The sequence below is a fragment of the Cynocephalus volans genome, chromosome 2, assembly GCF_027409185.1.
Source record: "Cynocephalus volans isolate mCynVol1 chromosome 2, mCynVol1.pri, whole genome shotgun sequence".
NCBI classification, from domain to species: domain Eukaryota; kingdom Metazoa; phylum Chordata; class Mammalia; order Dermoptera; family Cynocephalidae; genus Cynocephalus; species Cynocephalus volans.
The window spans coordinates 233,483,515-233,502,641 of record NC_084461.1 but is presented as its reverse complement, the minus strand read 5'-3'; the positions used below and the strand labels follow the sequence as shown (position 1 = coordinate 233,502,641).

Sequence of the window (19,127 nt, the reverse complement as noted above, 5' to 3'; positions counted from 1 at the left end):
GAGGGAAATGAGGGTGGGGTGGGATGGGCGTTGACTGCTGTGGGCTCACAGGATCTCTCACCCAGGCCAGGGTGCTCAGCCTTCCTCACCTCCGTGAGCACTGAACTTGGGAGGTGGTTTCAGAAAGTATTCAGTGAATGAATATGGAGCCTTAAATGTGGCTTTTCTTTACTGGTCATAGTTGGATCATGTCCAAAGCTTCCTGCCCTTTCATCTCTTCTTCCCAATTGTGGTTAAGCCCCCATTTCTCTCATGGATGGAAAGAACGTGGACTGTGGAGTCCCTGTCCTTGGTACAGATCCTGGGCTTTGTTATTGCTGTCTTGTCCTTGGAAAAGTCATATGACCTTTCTGAATTCCTATTTCCTCAACCATGAAGTGGAAAAGTCAATACCCAATCGAGAGGTGATGAGATAACTGGGAAGGTTCTGAGCAGAATTCATGGTTCTTAGAAGGTACTTTAAAAATCATCATTCTCCCTTCTTTAAAAAATTCGCCTCTTATTCTTTTGTTTGTTTTGGGAAAGCTGACTTGGTCTGATTTTTGACTAACCTATAGCTGGCATTGGTAGCTTGGATTAGTCAAAGGATGTGAGGGAAACAATTAGGAGATTTCTGGAATCAGTATACAAGCCTCACCTTTGTTCTTTCCTTAGGGAGCAGGTTTTAACACAGAACCTGCCATCTTATCAGTCCCGTGTGTTTCCACAGATCCTGCTTCTCAGAAGATGCACTATTATAGATACTCTAATGCCGAGGTCAGCTGCTGGTACAAGTACCTCCTCTTCAGCTACAACATCGTTTTCTGGGTAAGTGGGTGAGAATGAACACATTGCCTTGTTTCCTCCTTCATTCAGTAAGTCGTGTTCTTCCCTTGTTTTTGGTTCGCCAGGCCCTGGGTGAGGCCCTGGTGGTGGGCAGTGTTGATGAGCCCTGCCCTCGCAGAACTAGCAACAAGTGCTGTGATGGGGAAGGTCGAGGTGATTGAGAGCTGAATTAAGGGCCTCTAACCCATGGTGTGATCTGATTTTGGCCTGACTCTGCCGGATGAGGGGATGGGCGGTGGTACCATGCTCTAAGATGGGATTTGGGGGCAGAAGGGTAAGTTTGAGTTGTCTATTAGCCAGCCTCATGGAGATGTCTGTTTCCTTTGTCAGTGACCATCCTGGAGTTGAAAGCCTTGGCCACCGTCAGAGTGAAGGGTGGGTGGGATGACAGCATTGAAACTGAGTGTGTTGACTGAGAAGAGGAGAGGTCTGTGTATTGAGCCCTGGGATGCTAGAGATTGGGTTGAGTAGGAAAGCCCACTCCAGAGTTGGCCAAGAGTGAGTGGCCCGGAGCAAAAGGAAGACCAGGAGATTTTGTGTTGTAGAAACCATTCGAGTAGAAAGGAGCAGTCAGGTATGTCACAGCAAGGTGAAGGAAAATGAGGACAGAAAATGGGCAATAGCTGGATGAGGTGGAGATCGTTGGTGCCCTGTGTTAGAGCCTCTGTGTGCTCTGGGTGCTGGTCGGGAGGCTGGAAACCCAGCTCGAGTTGGCCAAAGAGCCCATAGAAGGTGAGATGGTGACTTTTGATGGTTCTTTCAGGGACTCTTGCCTTAAACAGGAAAAGAAAAATTGGGCATTGGAAATGGTCAGAGGGTTAAGGGAGATATCATAGCATGTGTGTATTGCCACTGGTGTTAGTCCAGGAAGAGGCAGACATTGATTCTGTGCAGGAGGGTGATGGGACATGCTTGGGCACAGAGACTTTGTAAAACCATTAAGCAAGCACCGTTTATTAGTATCTGTGTGGGGGCAGATGGAGAAGGAGGGACAGACTTGAGTGGCCATGACGCCACGTTTTGCTTCTACTGCAGATTTGGCATTCCCTATTTGGACTTGAACTCTTGAGAACAAGGCAGACTTACTAAGACTTCTGAGACTTTCAGCATTGATTTTATAGCATCATCCTTTGGTGATTTATCTCAATATGCTTGGGGGTTTTCTGTCCTGAAGAAATAGGGTGGGATTCAATGCCTTGGCCTTTCATCCCAGCTCTTTTCCTGTGCTCAGACCACCTTTCACCACCAACCTCATCATTGTCCTTGAAATAGGGTATTGCTGGATATTGGGTTCCTTCTAACGGGGGGACTGTGCCACAACCTTGCCATGTGTAGCTTCTCAGACCTGCATTGCTCCCTGACTAGGAAAACCCTCTGGTCCCACCTGGCATTTTCCCTGCCCAGTCAGGTGTATGGTGGACAGTTGGCTGGGCAGGTACACTTGGGACACTTGTACACCCACCTGTCCCCTCTGGCTGTGCTTGCTTGGCTTTGTGCCTCGATCTCTGACTCTCATCCTGATTTTCGCAGCTAGAGCAAAACTCTCACTGCTGTTGTGGCTGAGTAATCTCCGTTTCTCCAGAGGCATTTCAGAACAGATTCTTTGCTCCTGGGGAGCTCTACTAACTTAACACAATAACACATTTGCAGCACCAAATTCAAATAGCGTTGTTCATGAATCCAGAATGGTGGCAAGTCTGCTGGATGGTTGAAGGTGCTGTAGTGTTATCGGGGGTTTGCAGAATTTGCAATGTGTGTGGGTGAGAGTTAATTATTTTTTGGTTAGTGTGCACTGGGGCAGAACAGGAAGGAAGAAGCAGGAACAGTCAGGAAAATAAGGCATGAGAGAGCTTGGTTGGAAAATGAGAGCGGGAGGCCAAGCACCTTGTTCAGGGCGAGGCTGCCCGGACTCTCCCTGCTGAGTTCCTGGCAGTGATTTGCTGTCTTCCTCTGCACAGGAGCTGGCAGTGTGGAGTGAGGCTTGAGAATTGGGTGCACAGCCCTCCAGGAAGCCCCATGGTGCAGTGGGAGGATGCTGGGCAAGCTCTGGGCACTTAGGTGTCAGTCCGGACTTTCACATGAAGAGTGACCTTAATAAGCTTCGATGTTTTCATTTTGAAATATTGATCTCAGCTGCCTCTTATCTGCCTCATAAGGCTGCTGAAAATGTATAAAGTGGTATGTATACCAAGCCCTTATTTCTTCAGAGAAGTTTTCTTTTTTTTTTTAAATGGAGAAAATACAAAAATAGAATAATATAATGAACCCTGTATTCTCATCATCTAGCTTTAAAAATTATCAACTCATAGCCAGTCTTATTTCATTTGAATTTCTTTCCACCCCATCCTTTGGATTATTTTGAAGCAAAGCCTAGATAGATAATTTTGCACAAAGAGTTTTTCTATTTGTTTTGTTTTGATGAATTAACAATGAACAATGACTGGTGCAGAAAGATTGCAGGTGTTGATGGTGGACACCTGGCTCAGCAGTCAAGTTTGAATATGTAGAAGGCAACCTATTGTTTCTGTGGCCAATTCTAGGTGCTAGGACAAATGCAGGTTTTATTTATGGGAGTAGTTTGCTCCCATTTAGAATTACTTTTACAATAACATTCTTTATAAATAAAGATAAATGCCTATAAATACCTGTAGTACTCCAACTGTTTTTTAAAGCTTTCTTTTTGACTTCGGGGCTGGCATTTCCTAGTTCCCTTTATTACTCCCTTGGGGTGAGAAACATGGAGGCTGCTGATATTTGCGTCTCTGGTCTGAACATCATGGTCTACAGAGTGACAATTGAGCTGGGCTTCACGCAGTTCTTGTCACAGAGATGTTAGGAAAAAATGCTTCCAGCCAGCATAGCATTTCTAGAGAACTAGTACTTTTTCCTTTTTTTAAAAAAAAAAATTATTCTTTGCCTGTGCTAGACCTGGTTCTACTGCAAAATCTCACTTTGATTTAGAGAAATGCAAATCAAAACCACAACGAGAAAATCACACCCATTAGGATGGCTATTATAAAAAGAACAAAAAAGGTTGGTGAGGATGTAGAGAAATTGGAACCCTTGTGCACTGTTAGTGGGAATGTAAAATGGTGCAACCACTGTGGCGAACAGTGTGGTAGCTCCTCAAAAAATTGAAAGTAGAACTACCATATGATCCAATGATTCCACTTCTGCGTATATAACCCAAAGAATTGAAAGGAGGATCTCAAAGAGATTTTGCACACCCTCATACATTAGTAGCAGCGTTATTCACAATAGCCAAAGGTGGAAACAACCAAAGTGTTCTTGACAATTAAATGGATAAACCAAGTGTGGTATATCCATACAACAGAGTATTATTCGCTCTTAAAAAGGAAGGAAATTCTGACACATGCTACAACATGGGTGGACCTTGAGGACACTGTGCTGAGTGAAATAAGCCAGTCACAAAAAGACAAATACTGTTTGATTCCATGTGTGTGAGATATCTAGAGTAGTATGACTCACAGAGACAGAAAGTAGAATGGTGGCTGCCAGGGGCTGGGGGAGGGGGAAATGGGAAGTTGTTTAATGGTACAGTTTGGGTTTTGCAGGTTGAAAAGAATCCTGTGGATGGATAGTGGTGATGACTGCACAGCACTGTTAATGTACTTAATGCCAATGAGTTGTACACTTAAAACTGTTTGAAGTCAGTTTTATACTATGTGTATCTTAAATTTTTTTAAAAATTTCACTGACTTGCAGAGGGAGGGAGGCTGGGAGGGTGTGTGCTGCAGGAGCACAGTGCTGCCTTTGCCTCTGTTCGTTCGCACCCACTTGGCTCCACAGAGAACTTGAGCTTTCCCGGTTTTGCTGAGTGAATTCTCTAGAGGGGTGATTCAGATGATGTCTGCAACTCCAGGATAGCTTTCCACCACAAGCATTGACTTTAATCTGCACAAGTTCAGATAAAGCCCTTGACTGGATCTATTTCTGAGGTGGATTAAAAGTGAAGAACTGAGACCCCTTCTAAATACAGTTACTAGGCCTGTGTTACACATAAAGGAGAGCCTCCTGCTTGTCTTTAGTAAAAAAAAGAAAAAAAAATTTGAGTAAAGTTCTGCTATATTCTTTCTCTATGACTTGGGACTGAGTTGCAGTTTCTCTGCTTGTAAAATTTGTGAATTAGCTCTGAGCCTAATGCACAGCCTGTTTGTGGGTGAGACAAGAGTCATGGGCATTTGTGCTCTGTGACCAGCATGGCTTCCCCTTCCTTCAAAGTAAGAGATGACTGCTGTGAGTAGGGTGAACGTTGTAGTTTGAGGTCCACATCAGGAAACTTCTGAGAGTGAGAAAGAGCTTATTGAGAATTTTGTCAGAATGCCAGGTATGACCCAGGCCAAGCAGGACATGCAGTCACCCTACCCAGGAGAGGGAAGGCAGGTCCGAAGTGACAGGATCTTTGTGGGTGGAGTCTTATTCTGTTCATCCGACCTTTATTATGCTCCTCTCTACAGAGGCCTCGCCACCTCCCAAGATAGTCTCTTGTTTCTGGACACCTCTGACTCATGGAGAATTGCCCTTATTTGAGCTGAACTCTGTCTATTTGATGTCATTCCCCAAGGCCTGATCCCTAGGTCTGATGCAGATGGTTTCTCTGCTTCCCTCTCTTGGTAATAAATGCAGTCTGAAAGGGAAAGTCTAGTGTTTTCGTAATGTGTGTAGTATATTTTTGTTTTTAGTGCTGAGAAGATGTGGTCCCTTTTTCTGTATTATTTAATAAATTTTTGCAATTGCATGGGAATTCAAGAATGCCAAATAAGGCATCCGAGCTTTACTGCATTCTCTCTTCCATGCCCCGCTCCTTGTCGTCAGGCATACGTAGTTTCATATCCTTGTCAGCAGTATCCTTGCAGTCTTGAGGTCTGTGTTTTCACGTTGGCATCATCTAGTATAGAACACTTCAGGTTGCTACATAGCCTTCTGGATTATATTTTTAGAATTTCCCATATCGAACATTTAGATGGTTTCCAATTTTTTTACTATCCTAGATTAGTTTTATGTAACACAGATTCTTCCCTCTGGGGAAGAGAGGGAAAATGTTTGCTGGGATAGATTCCCAGGAGTGAGATTAAATGGGTCAGAAGGTGTGTATATTGTTTTTTCCTGCCTGACATACTTATATAGTTAAAATTACTTCTCCAGAAGAGCTGCCCCAATTCACGAGAAATAGCCTGTCTCTTTTGGAACAAGTGTGTGTGTGTGTATGTATTTCCACATCTAGGCTTGCTAAGGTAGAGGGCAAGGATTACTTGATCAGAGTCCCCACCAGAATTTAGGGAGTTGCCTGTGGTGCTGATCCCTGCAGGGTCTCACTCAGCCCCTGATTCCCCCAGCTCAGGCATCTGTGAAGCTGGGACTGCTAGTTGGGATTACCAGGGTAGGGGTGTGTATTAGTCCATTTATGTTGCTTATAATAAAATACCTGAAACTGGGTGATTTGTAAAGAAAACAAAATTTATTCCTTAGTTTCTGAGGCTGGGAAGTCCAAAGTTCATCTGATGACTGGTGACAGTGACCAAGGGGTCTCACATTGCAAGATGGTGGAAGCAGAGAGAGCGAAAGACAGACTCTCCTCTTCTCTTAAAGCCCTCAGAACCATACCCTTTACCACCATTTTTAATCCTTCCACTACTGCACGGTCCTACAGTCCAATCACCTCTTCAAGGCTCCACCTTTCAATTACCATAGTAGGATTTCCCACCCTCTTAACAGTCACAGTGGGGGCTAAGTTTCTAATACATAAAACTTGGGGGACACAATTCAATCCGCTACAGGGTGCTCAAGGCACACTGAGATTATTGCCTAGCACATGTCATTGTTAAATGTTAGCAGGGTACTTTCAAGTCTGAGTAACTTGGAGTGCACATGTTAAGTGCATCCTTTGCTGGTAAGTAGCCTGGCACAGTTTACTGGAGTGATCTGTCTTCTCTGTGGGAGTGCCTTGCTTGCAACTTGTTTATACTTTTTTTTTCAGAAATCCTTTTCAAAAAATCACCCCTATTGAGATATAATTTAGATAGAATAACATTTACCCATTTTAAGTGTGCAGTTTGATGACAGCTGTATATGCCACATAATCCCATCACCACAGTGAGGACATAAAACATTTCCGTCACTTGAGATACTTCCCCTGTGCTTCTCTGCAGCCACTTCCTCCCCACCCATTCTCCAGCGACCACTGATCTGTCTTCCATTGCTGCTGTTTTTATTTTCAATTCCATTGATTTCTTTTTGTTTTCGGTCTTTTTAAATTATTTTTTTAAATTGTGGTAAAATACTCATACACGTAACGAAGTTCATGATTGTAGCCACTTTTAAGCGTACTGTCCATTGTACAACCGTCACCGCCCTCTTCAGTCTGTTTCATTGACTGCTGCTCTTATTATTGCTTCCCTTCTACTTACTTTGGGATTATTTTTTTCTCCTAGCTTCTTAAAGTGGAAGATTAAGTCACTGATTATTAGATATTTCTTCTTGCCTGGTATCATCAGTATTTGAAGTTATACATTTTCAGCATCCCACGCACTTTGACATGTCTTCACTTCATTTGGTTGTGGTATTCTATATATGCATACTCTGTATGTGATTTGTAGCTGTGTGTCCCCACCCCCTGCTGTTTACTGGATTTCAGCAATTTCATTATGTATGCTAGTGTGGTTTTCTTTGTGATTATCCTGTTTGGGATTCACTGGGCCTTTGAGATTTATGGGTTTACAGTTTTCATCAAATTTGGGAATATTTCGACCGTTATTTATTTTTTATTTTTTTGTTTTTTAAATGATGACTGGTAAGGGGATCTTAACCCTTGACCTGGTGTTGTCAGCACCACGCTCTCCCAAGTGAGCCACGGGCCAGCCCTCGACTATTATTTTTTTAAATATACCCTACCCCTCTTTTCTTCCCTGGGACTTGTGTTGTCTTACAGGTTGCTGAGGCTCTGTTCAGTTTTGTTTTTGTTGCTGTTCCCCCCCCCCCCTTTCATTAGTTTGTTTGTTTGTCTTCAGGTTCACTGATCTTTTCTTCTGTACTGTCTAATTGAATGTTAAGCCCATCTGGTAAATTCTTCATTTTTTTCTTGCGCTGGCCGGTATAGGGATCCGAACCTTTAACCTCGAATTCTTCAGTTTTAAGTTGTATTTTCTATTTCTAGTAGTTCCATTTGGGTCTTTTTTTATACCCTTTATTTCTTTCCTCATCATGTTTGTATTTTTCTTTAAATCTCTGAACGTATTTACAGTATCTGTTTTAAAGTCTTTGTTAATTCTTTCTTTGTCATCCCTGTGTTCTTTTATTTATTGAAATTTTTTCCTTTTTTTTCCCCCTGCTGTAGATCACATTTATAATTTTTCTTCTTGTCTATCTAGTAAGTTTTGATTGATGCTAGATACAGTAGTCCCCCCAATCCATGGGGGATACATCCCAAGACCCCTAGCGGATGCCTGAAACCATGGATAGTACTGAACTATATAGTACAGTGTTTTTCCCTACACATACGTACCTTTGATAAAATTTAATTTATAAATCAGACATAATAAGAGATTAACAATAATAACTAATAATAAAATAGAACAATTATAACAATATACTGTGATAAAAGTTATGTGAACATGGTCTCTCTCTCTCTCTCAAAATATCTTATTGTCCTGTACTGTCCTCGCCTATTTGGACCATGGTTGATCATTAGTAACTAAAACCATGGGAAGTGAAACCGTGGATCAGGGGGGAGTATTGTCTAGTATTCCACCTAAATATTCTTCCCTAACAGTATGAAATCTTTTGTGTCTGCTAGCTATTGTAAAATAGCATGTGTGAGATTCATTCATACTGTTGAATGTAGTTGTAGATCATTCATTCTTATTGTTGTGTAATAAACCATTGTGGGATTATATCATTTGCGCTATATACAGTTTTAGGCATTAAGACCTGTTAAAAGTATCATAGAAACATACCAGTGTTGGATACCTGAGTATAGGTAGGGGTGTCCCGGCGTTCATGTGGCTGAGCTGAAGGAAATCCTGCCTTTAATCTTTAGGTCCAGATGGTTTTTGTGTGAATGTCTAGAGCTCGGTTGGATAGACTATGGCTTGTAGGCCAAACCTGTCCTTCTGTCTGTATTTGCACATGCAATTTTATTGGAACACAGCCGCACCCATTCATTTATGTGTTATCTATGGCTGCTTTCCCACCATAACAGCAGAGTTAAGTAGTTGCAGCAGAGGTCATCCAGCATGCAAAGCTGAAAATATGTACTATCTGACCCTTTATCTTGGTTTTCTACCCACTGTTGATCATTGAACTGTGCCAGAGACTGCAGAGACTGTGGTGGGGTGAGGCTGGGTTGGAGGGATCCCTCTCTCCCTTGGATGACTCTGCTTCTCTGCCTTCCTTCTTTTGAAGACCTTAGCACAGTCAGATTCCTGGGTGGGGCTTGGTGGGGACCTGCTCTCTGTTATGCCACACAGAGACTCTGTGGAAGCTGCCCCTGGACCCTGCGTGCAGCCTTTGCCCCTCATCTGTGGGGCTCCTCACATGAGTTCACTGGCTGTGCTGGGAAGGGCACATGTTCTGCTTTTTCTCAGAACCACCCTTCCGGCAGGAAAAGCTGGTGTGTGATAGCTGTGTGACCCCACACAGGCACCTCCTGCCCTAAGCTGTTTCACTTCGCAATGAGGAAGCTGACTGCACACCCCTTCTGGCTCCCAGAACTTTCAAACTCCTGCTGAGAAGTGGCTTGGTTCAGACTCTTAATGTGGAATTGTTTTTAAAGGGTTATTCTCTGCTCTGTTTAGGGCTCAGAGTGGCCCCAGGCTTAAGGGGCAAGGCCTCTTAACCCCGATGGATACTCTGTGACTCTTAGTCCACTGGGCTTTCAGGGTCAGGTTGGGTCTAGGGTCTGTGCCCTCTGGTGTCCTTTCTGGCGTCAAGTTCAATTGAATCATTGGCATTTCAAGTGGCCGTGGGTACCTCTGATGTTCTCTGAGCTCACCAGGGCTGGATTTGGGATTTCCAATCCTGGAGAGTGCCAGGACCATGGGGTTTGTACTTGGCATGATTTATGATGGCAAAGCTTAGTTAGTGGGAGGTGCGTAGGCCCTTGGAGATCATCAGTCTCCAGGTGCTCTTTTTGCAGATGGGCACACTGAGGCTCAAGAGAAGGATGGTTGTCTCAAGGCTGCAGGGTGAGTTCAGAACAGAGCTGAGACTTGGTTCTAGCTTCTTCTGCTTCCTGCTCTGTTTACTTTTTGTCATCCTTTCCTTCCTCGCTTGAAAAACCTCCAGAAGTCCCCATTTCTCTAAACCCTGCTTCATTGTTATCTCCAGAAGCCCAGTAAAACAGGAGCCTCTGGAAAGGATGGCATCGTCTTAGGACAGGGACTGGTGCTGGGAGTTATTGGGGGGTTGGGCACAGAGTATCTTCAGCACAGCAAATGCTTGTGGTGTCACCTTGAAGACCCCTCCACCCACCATAGGAGCATAAGGCTCCCTCCAGATCAGCTCTTGGCCCAGGGTAAGCACATCACATAGGACTCTTCCTTTAATCCTTACAACCTTCCTATGACCTACGAATGGTTGTGTCTGTTTTGCAGAGTAAACATAGGCTCAGAGATGATCCCAGAGTTGCACAAAGTCCTGTTGCTAGGAAGTTGAAGAATGGAGATTGGGCACAGGACTGCTGACCTGTGCCATGTGTTCAGCGCTTCTCTGGACTACCAGCATTACAGTGGCTTACTTCTGGGTTTCCCTCTGGTCACTTCTGAGGCGTCCATAGGAGGCCCAGGGGAAGGAGCACTGTGAATGTCAGCCTGACTCAGTGAGGGGATTGAGCAAGAAGCAGAGGCCAGCAGGGCAGAGCCTAAAGCATTGCCTCGCTGCTGGTGGTACGCCTTGAGCTTGCCGGGAAAAGGCCCCTGGGGCCTGCAAGAGTTGCCTAAGTGTTTTTACACACTTAAACAAAATCTTGCAAGGGGCCAAAGCCATGAAATCATGCCTTTCATCTGCTTGGAATTAAGCTCTCTCCTCCAGTCCGGCAGGGCCTGGCCAGGTGTCTACAGTTTTGCTGTGACTTGATTGTGTTTGGGTAAAGTACCACAGGTTTGCTCAAGAGGTCTATGGATTCCTTGTGGCTTCTGAGACCAGCCCAGACAGCCCCAAGAGGACTCTCTTGCTTTCTTTCTTAGGGGTGTTTGCCTAAGGTGGAAGGGTCAATAGAATCTTTACAATGACCCCCAAAGGCTCTGCTCTCTTGTCTACCCACCCTGGTTGGGATACAGTAGGCCTCACCACCTGACAATATGGGTGGTTGCCTTTAAAGTTGCCCAGCACAGAAGCCTCTCTGTGGAGCCCTGGCACCACTGGGCCCCAGTGTGGAGGGCCCAGGCTGCTGCTTGCTGTCCCTGGCCCAGGTGTCTGCCCTGTGGGTGGTGACATAACATCTTGTCAGGGTCAGAGACACCCAGGTTTGGTTCTTAAATTTGTCACCAGCTAGCTTACATCTAAGGTTTCCCATCTGAAAAACTAGAGTAATGGGACCAGTGTAGTAGGATGCAGAAGGGTCCCTTTAGGTGTGCTGAGTGTCCAAGGCAGCAGCACACAGGAAAGGGTGGGACTACTTGCCGTGGTGGCCACAGCCGCCTACATGCCTCGTGGTCCAGGCACACAGAAGGCTGGCCTCTCTTTGGGCCTGGCTGGAGTTGGCCTTGGGAGACAGAGGGTACATGTGGAGAAGGGGGAGGGGCCCATGTGTCTGTGGGCCTTAGGCAGAGCGGCGCCAGTGGCCTTGTGTCTGGGGAGGGGGGGATTGAGCGTAAATCAATAAATACACGCAGTCCTGCCTCCACCCGGGCACCGCGCAGCCGAGGCGGTTGAACACTGGCTTCTGTTGTGAGGAGTCGAGGGTCTTTGTTGAGAACTTGTGCTCTGAATCTTTTGGCTGAATAAATTCTTTTGTAAAACCGGTCACCTCTCACCACTGTATCTGTTGAGTCACTGTATTAGTCTGTTTCTGTTGCTTATAACAGAAATACCTGAAGCTGGACAATTTGAAAAGAAACAGTTTTAGAGGCTGAGAAGTCCAGAGTCCAGGGAATACATCTGATTTTATAGGGGTTTTTTTTCTTAGTATTGTTTTATTTTTTGGTGGGGGAGGTAGGAGGGATCTGAACCCCTGACCTTGGGGTTATAAAGCTGTGCTCTAACCAATGGAGCTACCCGGCCAGCCCAGGGAACATATCTGGTGAGGGCTTTGTTCTTGGTGGTGACTCCGTTCAGCAACTGAGGATATCACATGGCGGATGGTGGAGCAGGAGAGAAAGAGCTTCTCACAGGCTCTCCTTTTAAAGCCATCAGAACCACACCCACGGCCCCTGTCCACTTATTGATCCATTTACTAGAGTATGGTCCTCAAATCTGATCATCTCTTCAAGGCCCCACCTTTCAATTTTACCATAAAAGGATTTCCCATCCACCTGACAGTCACAGTGGGGATTAAATTTATAATACATGTACTTTGGGGGACACAGTTCAATCCACAGCAGTCACCTAGTGGAAAAATTAAAACAGCACCTCAGCATGGATCACTGAAGTGTATAAATGTATGTGGAGCTGAGGCTGGTTGTAATGTGGGAAAAGACAGACTTAGCGGGTGAGAGAGAGGTGAACTGCGAGGTGCAGTGGGGAGGTGAGAGAGGTGAACTGCGAGGTGCAGCGGGGAGGTGAGAGAGAGGTGAACTGCGAGGTGCAGTGGGGAGGTGAGAGAGAGGTGAACTGCGAGGTGCGGCGGGGAGGAGAGAGAGAGGTGAACTATGAGGTGCGGCGGGGAGGAGAGAGAGAGGTGAGCTGTGAGGTGCAGTGGGGAGGTGAGAGGTGAACTGCAAGGTGCAGTGGGGAGGTGAGAGAGGTGAGCTGCAAGGTGCAGTGGGGAGGAGAGAGAGGTAAGCTGCGAGGTGCATTGGGGAGGTGAGAGGATACCTCCAGTTGGTGGTTTGGTTGAATGTTTCCAAGACAGTCTTGTCTCACCTGTCCCACATGGCGCCGTGGGGTGGGTGGACTGTCATGGAAAGTGGTCAGACAGGGGCCAGAATGTCTGTTGGGAACACTGGGGGGATGGAGCAGCCTGCAGGTCCCGTTCTACTCTGATCCTATGCTGATGCCCCCGTGTAGGACTTGGCCCTTGTTTGCTTTAGTGACTTTGGATTGAGTTAGGCCCAGAGGTGTACCTGGGAGGAGAGCTAGAAGGACCACAGGTGAGATCTGCTCTGGTGTTTGGGTTCTGTTGTCACTTACATGTGCCTGCTGTGCACCTGTTATGTGCCCAGTCCTTCTTCAAGTGGCTGGGACACATCCTGGAACAAAAGATACAACAGATAGGCAAATAGCCCATGTGGTCTAAGATCAGTGCCATGAAGAAAATGAAACAGAAGGAGGACACGAGTGATGAACAGGGAGTCATTCCCCCTAGGATGGGAAAAGCAGGTGTCTCTGAGCAGGTGAAATATGAGAAGATCGGAATGAAGGTCTGAAATGGATGTGGAGGAAGAACATTCCAGGCCAAGGGAACAGTGTCACGGCTCTGAGGCAGGGATGAGTTTGGTGAGTTCAAACTCACACAAAGTAAGAATGTCAAGGTAGCCTGGGGAGATGGGTAGGAGGTGACGCTGGAGATGTGAGCTGAAGCTGCTGCCTAAGTCCTCATGGGCCATGGAAAGAGGCTGAGTTTGAGCTTAAGTGTGAAGAGAAGTCGCTGGAGAGTTTTGAGGAAGGGAATGAACTGCTCTGTGTTTAAAGGATCAGTCTAGTTGACTGGGGATCAGCGAGGAGGCCCCTGTAGGTTCCACACCTGAGCAGGCAGAGTGGGGACAGATGGGGGCAGAAAGTCAGGAAGAACACTGGTTGAATGGACTGTGTATGTTGAAGGTAGAACCAACAGAGGGTCCTGGTGGCTTAATGTGGAGAAAGGAGGGAGGAGAGGCACCGAGCATGAGGTCTGGGTGTTCTCTCTCAAACACGCAAGTGGGTGGACGGTGCCGTTTAATGAGAATGGGAAGAGGTTGGGAGACCAAGTCTCCATCTGGGGCACGTTAAGATGAAAATACCAGGTAACTTAGCTGAGCAAGTCAGGGAGACATTAGGGTGTTTGACTTTTGTGAGTCAGCAGTGCACAGGTAGTATTTAAAGCCACGTGAATTCTGATTTCATCCAGAGGGCTTAGGGGAGGGCGAAGGGTCCAGGACTGAATGAAGAGGTTCACCAGCATTTAGGGGGGTCTGAAAGAGGAGGAGGGGGAGGACAGTCATGAGCATGTGCTTGGTGTCCCTGAAGCTGAGTGTGTTGGTGAACTGGTTGAAGGAAGAGGGGGTGACCAAGTCCCTGGGGGCCTTGAGTGGGGGGGATGAAAGCCTACAGGATTCAGAGGGTGGTGACCATCCCCTTCGGTCCTGCTCACCATGCCAGTGTGACACTTGGGGAGGGAAGGCAAGTGGTCATGCACCCTGCCAAGAAAAACAGAGACCTTATCATGAGCAGGAGAACTGAAAAGCGGGAAATCGGTGTGTATGGTAGAAAAGATCAAGGATAAGCCCCCAGAAGCGCAAGCACCAGCAGCCCGGGAGATGTCTGCTTGGCTCAGGCTGTATCCAGTGCTCAGGAGAGTACCTGGCACTCAGGATATACTCAAGGAATATTTGTTGAACCAATGAGTGAGTAAACTGAGACTTGGGGTCCGGGCCCTTCTCCCCACTGCCTGGCATTTTGGTCTTGGACCACTCTGGGCGCACCAAGTTCTGCTTTGTAAAATGGAGGGATCTGGTTCTGGCAGGGCTTCTTCACTTGGTATTCACAGACCACTCTGGGCGCCAGCAATGGGAAGCTGTGAACCCTCTGAAATTCCATACAAAATGTTGGGCTCCTGTGCATTTTCCGAAAGTGATCTGTGATCTAAATGATGTTGAGACCTCCTGGGGCTTTCTTGAAAAGGACTTTCCTTCCTGCTCCAGCCACACGGGGCTAGTATTGAACAAAATGGGCAGAAAAGGCTTAAAGCTTGAGAATACACTTTGGAAAGTTGAGAGTCATAGAGAAATCTAGCCCTGTTATTTATTATGAGGTACTGATAAATGGCAGCTAAATGCCAGCATGGTGTAAAGTAGTTACACAGAAAAATAGGAGGCAGCTTTATTGGCAGAGACCATGATGTGTTTTGTTTTATATGGAAAAATCCTCCTGGTTCAGGAATGCGTGTGATGGATTTGGGTGGACCGCTCTCTGTTGTGGTGCACATGGGATAGTTTAGCCCCCGGGGGTTCCTGCAGGTGAGAGGTAGGGGTTGCGGGGTTCTTCTCTTCTGGGGTGCACTCTTTGCTTAGCGCAGGCCTATTTCAATTCAGTAGATAATAACCCAGCATTTCCTGAGTGTGCATGTGCCCCGTGCTGCGTTTAGGTGCCAAGGGGAAGAGGCTCAGCCCTGGCCAGCAAATGGCCTGGTACTGCTTGTCTGTACTTGGAGTCTGTCTTCAGGGCTGGAGGCCTGACAGTGGTGCTGGGCTCTGCTCCCCCATGCCCTCAGCCTGCAGTGGTGCCCGGTCCTATGCAGAGCTCTCCTGTACTGAGCCTCCAAAGGCACCCGGAGCAGCCCTCACAAGGGGGCGATGTCTTCTTATACACCAGATAGTGCATTAAAATGAGTTGGGGGTGGGTGGGTTGCAGAATGGGGAAGAAACAGGGCGCCTGTTGTCTCTGACTCCATCATCTGCTCTGAAATCTCTACTCTACTCTCTGGGGCATGCGGCCATCTGGGGTTGAAGGAGTTTGTCCAAACATTCAAGGAAGTTATCTGCAGACCCTCAACGTCCCTTTGCTATGGGGCAGAGAGCCCCTGTCATCTGCAGAGGCCAAGGTCCACCTTGGGCATGGGCCAGGAGCATCCCCTAACAGTGTGGACTTTGCTGTATGAAGCATGTTCGTGGTGCTGGTTACTGACCTAATTTTCTTCTCTCCCTCTCTCCTGCCCCTGCTTAGTTGGCTGGAGCTGTCTTCCTTGGAGTTGGGCTGTGGGCATGGAGTGAAAAGGTAGGTGTATTGTCACCAGGACCCTGAACATCAGACAGCCAAAATCACATTCATTTGACTTTAATTGTCCCCTCCTCCAGTTGTTCCCTGACAGCAAGCTTTTCTTGTGTGATGTGAGGGTCTGTAGACAGAACCAGGTGCTGCGGCCTGGCTCTGCTCCCCCATGGTAGGGTGTGCTGCTGGAGGCCAAGGCTGGGCCAGGTGGCTTTTGGGCTCTGTGAGTTTGGAGAGCCTTCTCTGCTGTTCCAGGGATACCTTCTTAATCCCGTTTGTGTCCCTGGGAGCAAGTGAGCAGGCTCCTGAACACAGTCATATTTATTCCTGAATCTCGTATCCTCACCCACAGAAAGAACCCCGGAGAGCAGGGAGCAGGGCTGGTTATGTGCCCACTGGGTGCTCCGTGGGGCAGGGGCAGGTCCAGCCTGTGGAGGAGAGGCGAGGAGGGGAGATCAGGCCTTTACTGTCTCGAAGGACAAGGGGGCAGTTGGAGCTCCAGGAAGGGAACAGACCGGATGTGGGCAGGGTGGAGCTGTGGTGTCCTGCCTTTTGCCCTGTTGCGGGGGTGGTTGCTGGGGAGGCAGCAAGGGCTAAAAAGGGTACAGGGCCAGGGAGGGAGGAGAAGAGAGGAGAGGAGCAGGAGAGAGCAGACCAGGTGGGAAACAGTGGGGACTAAAGCTTCCTCAAGAGCCTCAGGCCCAGGGCCCTCTGTTCCTTTGGTGGAACCTCGCTCTGCTTTCAGAAGGAGGAGGCAGGAACACTTAGTTAGGTACATGGGCTTTCCTGCCATGGCCTTAGGAACAGTATAAGGCCTGCCTTTAGGTGGGGACCTTCACCTGTGAACCCCTAAAGGACAAGAGCTGTGGTGCAATGTCCCTTTGCTAGCGAAGTGGAAGCTTGTGCAATCCGTAACTCACAGCGCCACCGTGTGGCCGCCGCCGGGACTGCAGCCGAGGTTGGCGCGGCTTCCCTGGCTGCCTGGACTGGGGTTCTGGGCTGGCTGCTCTTTTTCCTTCCTCCTTTCACTCCCATAGAACTACTGTGTCCATTGTGGTTGCCACTAGCCACATGTGCCTGTCTGTATTTATGTTTAAATTAATTGAAGTTAAATACAAATTGAAATTCAGTTCTTCAGTGCTCAACATTTCACGTGCTCACCAATGCGTGTGGCCAGTGTCCACCACTTCGGAGAGTGAGGACATAGAATCTGTCCATCATCATCACAGAAGGTTCTATGGACAGCGTTGCCTTCCACCCACAACTGCCCGTTGTGGGTGTGTTTTCCATGATAGTGTTCATATTGAGGCTTTCGTCTCAGGATAGTGGGGTTCTCCATTAATTGGGTGCAAAGTTGGGTACAAAGTCAGTCATCCAGGTGGCCAGTTTAACCATGCACCACAGGGCCCCCTTTCCCCACAGGCAGAAGCAGACTACAAAGGAAGCCTGGGGTGTGCCTAGGATGAACTCACAGCCTAGGTGGAGACCAGGAATGCTTCATGTAAGGGTCCCTGGGGGCTGAGGTGGGCAAGGATCTGCTGGGCAGAGGGGCCTTTCACGGGGTAAGCAGGGGCCAGACTCTGGCCTGGATTTTAATGAGAGGACTGAGCCTGGGAAGGCAGGTCCCTATCCTGAGTTCTGGACATAGCCCAGCCTCCCAGGGCACCCTAGATTCCCCTTTGAGTCCGGTACTGCCCCACTTTCCCTGCCTCTTTCAGGGTGTGCTGTCTGACCTCACCAAGGTGACGCGGATGCACGGAATCGACCCCGTGGTGCTGGTCCTGATTGTGGGCGTGGTGATGTTCACACTGGGGTTCGCCGGCTGTGTGGGGGCCCTGCGGGAGAACATCTGCCTGCTGAACTTTGTGAGTGGCCACAGGGATGGGGGTGGGACGAGATGGGGTAGGGGTAGGGGTAGGGGCTTTGCTGGGCAGGCTTATATGTTATCTGGCCAGAGCAGGTGACAGTTCTTATAAGCCTCCCCCAGGCCCCGGCAGTGGAAGCAGGAGGCAGCCCTCTGTACCCTCCCTGCTGCCCCACTGAATGGTAAGATTTCAGGGAAAACAATGTCGATGCGCTGGCTCCTCACCCCGGGAGAAGTTGGACCCTCTGGTCCTCCTCAGCCCCTGGGAGAAGTCAGCTGCTTGCAGCCCAGCTCTATCCCCCCCCCCCCCCCTTTGCTTTTATCTTCCCTCAGAAGCTCTAAAGGAATTGTTTGTTTGCTCCACACCTTTCCCCTTCCTGGCTAAGATCAAAAGATGCTGTCGGTAACGTTAAGAAATCATTTCCCTCCTCTAGGGTGTGTGAATCTGTTGATTTGTGATGCAGAATCCTTAATTTCCTGGCAGAACTACAAGTACCTAAGAGTTTAGTTTTATATTTAGATACAAATTTATTTTTAAATGCTTTCAGTTAAAATTAAATAGCACCTAGTGGGGAAAACACAATTATCGTTTTTTGCAGTATATTACTTGTTGAATTTTATTAGATCAAGCTTTCTCTTTCCTGGACTTAATTTAAGAAGCAAAGCACACATACTTTTTCTAACTTTTTTCCTCTTAAACAGTATTATGCTTAGCATCTTGCTTCTATGTGAACAGAGGTTACATTTTGGAGGGCCTTGTGTGTATGTGTGTGTGTGTGTGTGTGTGTGTGTTTCTCGTCTGTCTGTCTTTGAAAGACTGTTCCAAATTTGTCAGTTGTAGAAAAGCTGCTTATTGGCCTGAATGGCCAAAGATAATGGCTGTCAGAACACAAACACTGCAGGCGGGGAGTCTGTCTGGATGGGAGGGGGTGTGGACCTGTGGCTGCAGTGGGCCCTTGCAGAATGTCACCACTGTTTGTGGCCAGGGGCAGTGGTACTTCTGGAGAGGTCTTTATGCATCTGACTATCATATACTCATTTAGAATGGGTATTGATAAGACTGGCACCTCTGAAGTTGTAAAGAACCCTTCCAGAGAACTCACAGGTCCTGAATGAGCTATGTGACCTCAGGCAAACTATGTACCTGAGTGAGCGTCAGTTTCCTCATCCCCTAAAGTGTGGGTGACAGATTAGATTTCTAGGAATTTGGATGGTCATGTGTGTATGGAGAGTGGTCAGGTCATGTCCAGGGCTCAGGCTCTGTCATAAAGGAGCTGACAGCCTGGTAGGGTAGGACAGCCATTCCTTCCTGTGATAGGGTTTCCTTCTTGTCCAAGGAGAGCCCCTTCATCGGAAA

At 47.4% G+C, this 19,127-nt stretch overlaps 1 protein-coding gene across 4 annotated transcripts in view; it reads left to right on the top strand.

The window, feature by feature from the left end:
* Nucleotides 1–19,127, top strand: part of TSPAN14 (tetraspanin 14) — a 55,918-nt gene that overhangs the window by 27,289 nt on the left and 9,502 nt on the right. For 3 of the 4 annotated variants that reach the window (XM_063086752.1, XM_063086753.1, XM_063086751.1), the window contains exons 2-4: nucleotides 710–807; nucleotides 15,862–15,912; nucleotides 17,625–17,771. In XM_063086752.1, the coding sequence (XP_062942822.1) occupies nucleotides 727–807; nucleotides 15,862–15,912; nucleotides 17,625–17,771 (279 nt within the window). In that variant the 5' untranslated portion in view covers nucleotides 710–726. Of the gene's footprint in view, nucleotides 1–709; nucleotides 808–15,861; nucleotides 15,913–17,367; nucleotides 17,408–17,624; nucleotides 17,772–19,127 lie in introns of those variants that run through there. The other variant, XM_063086754.1, reaches the window with a different exon arrangement.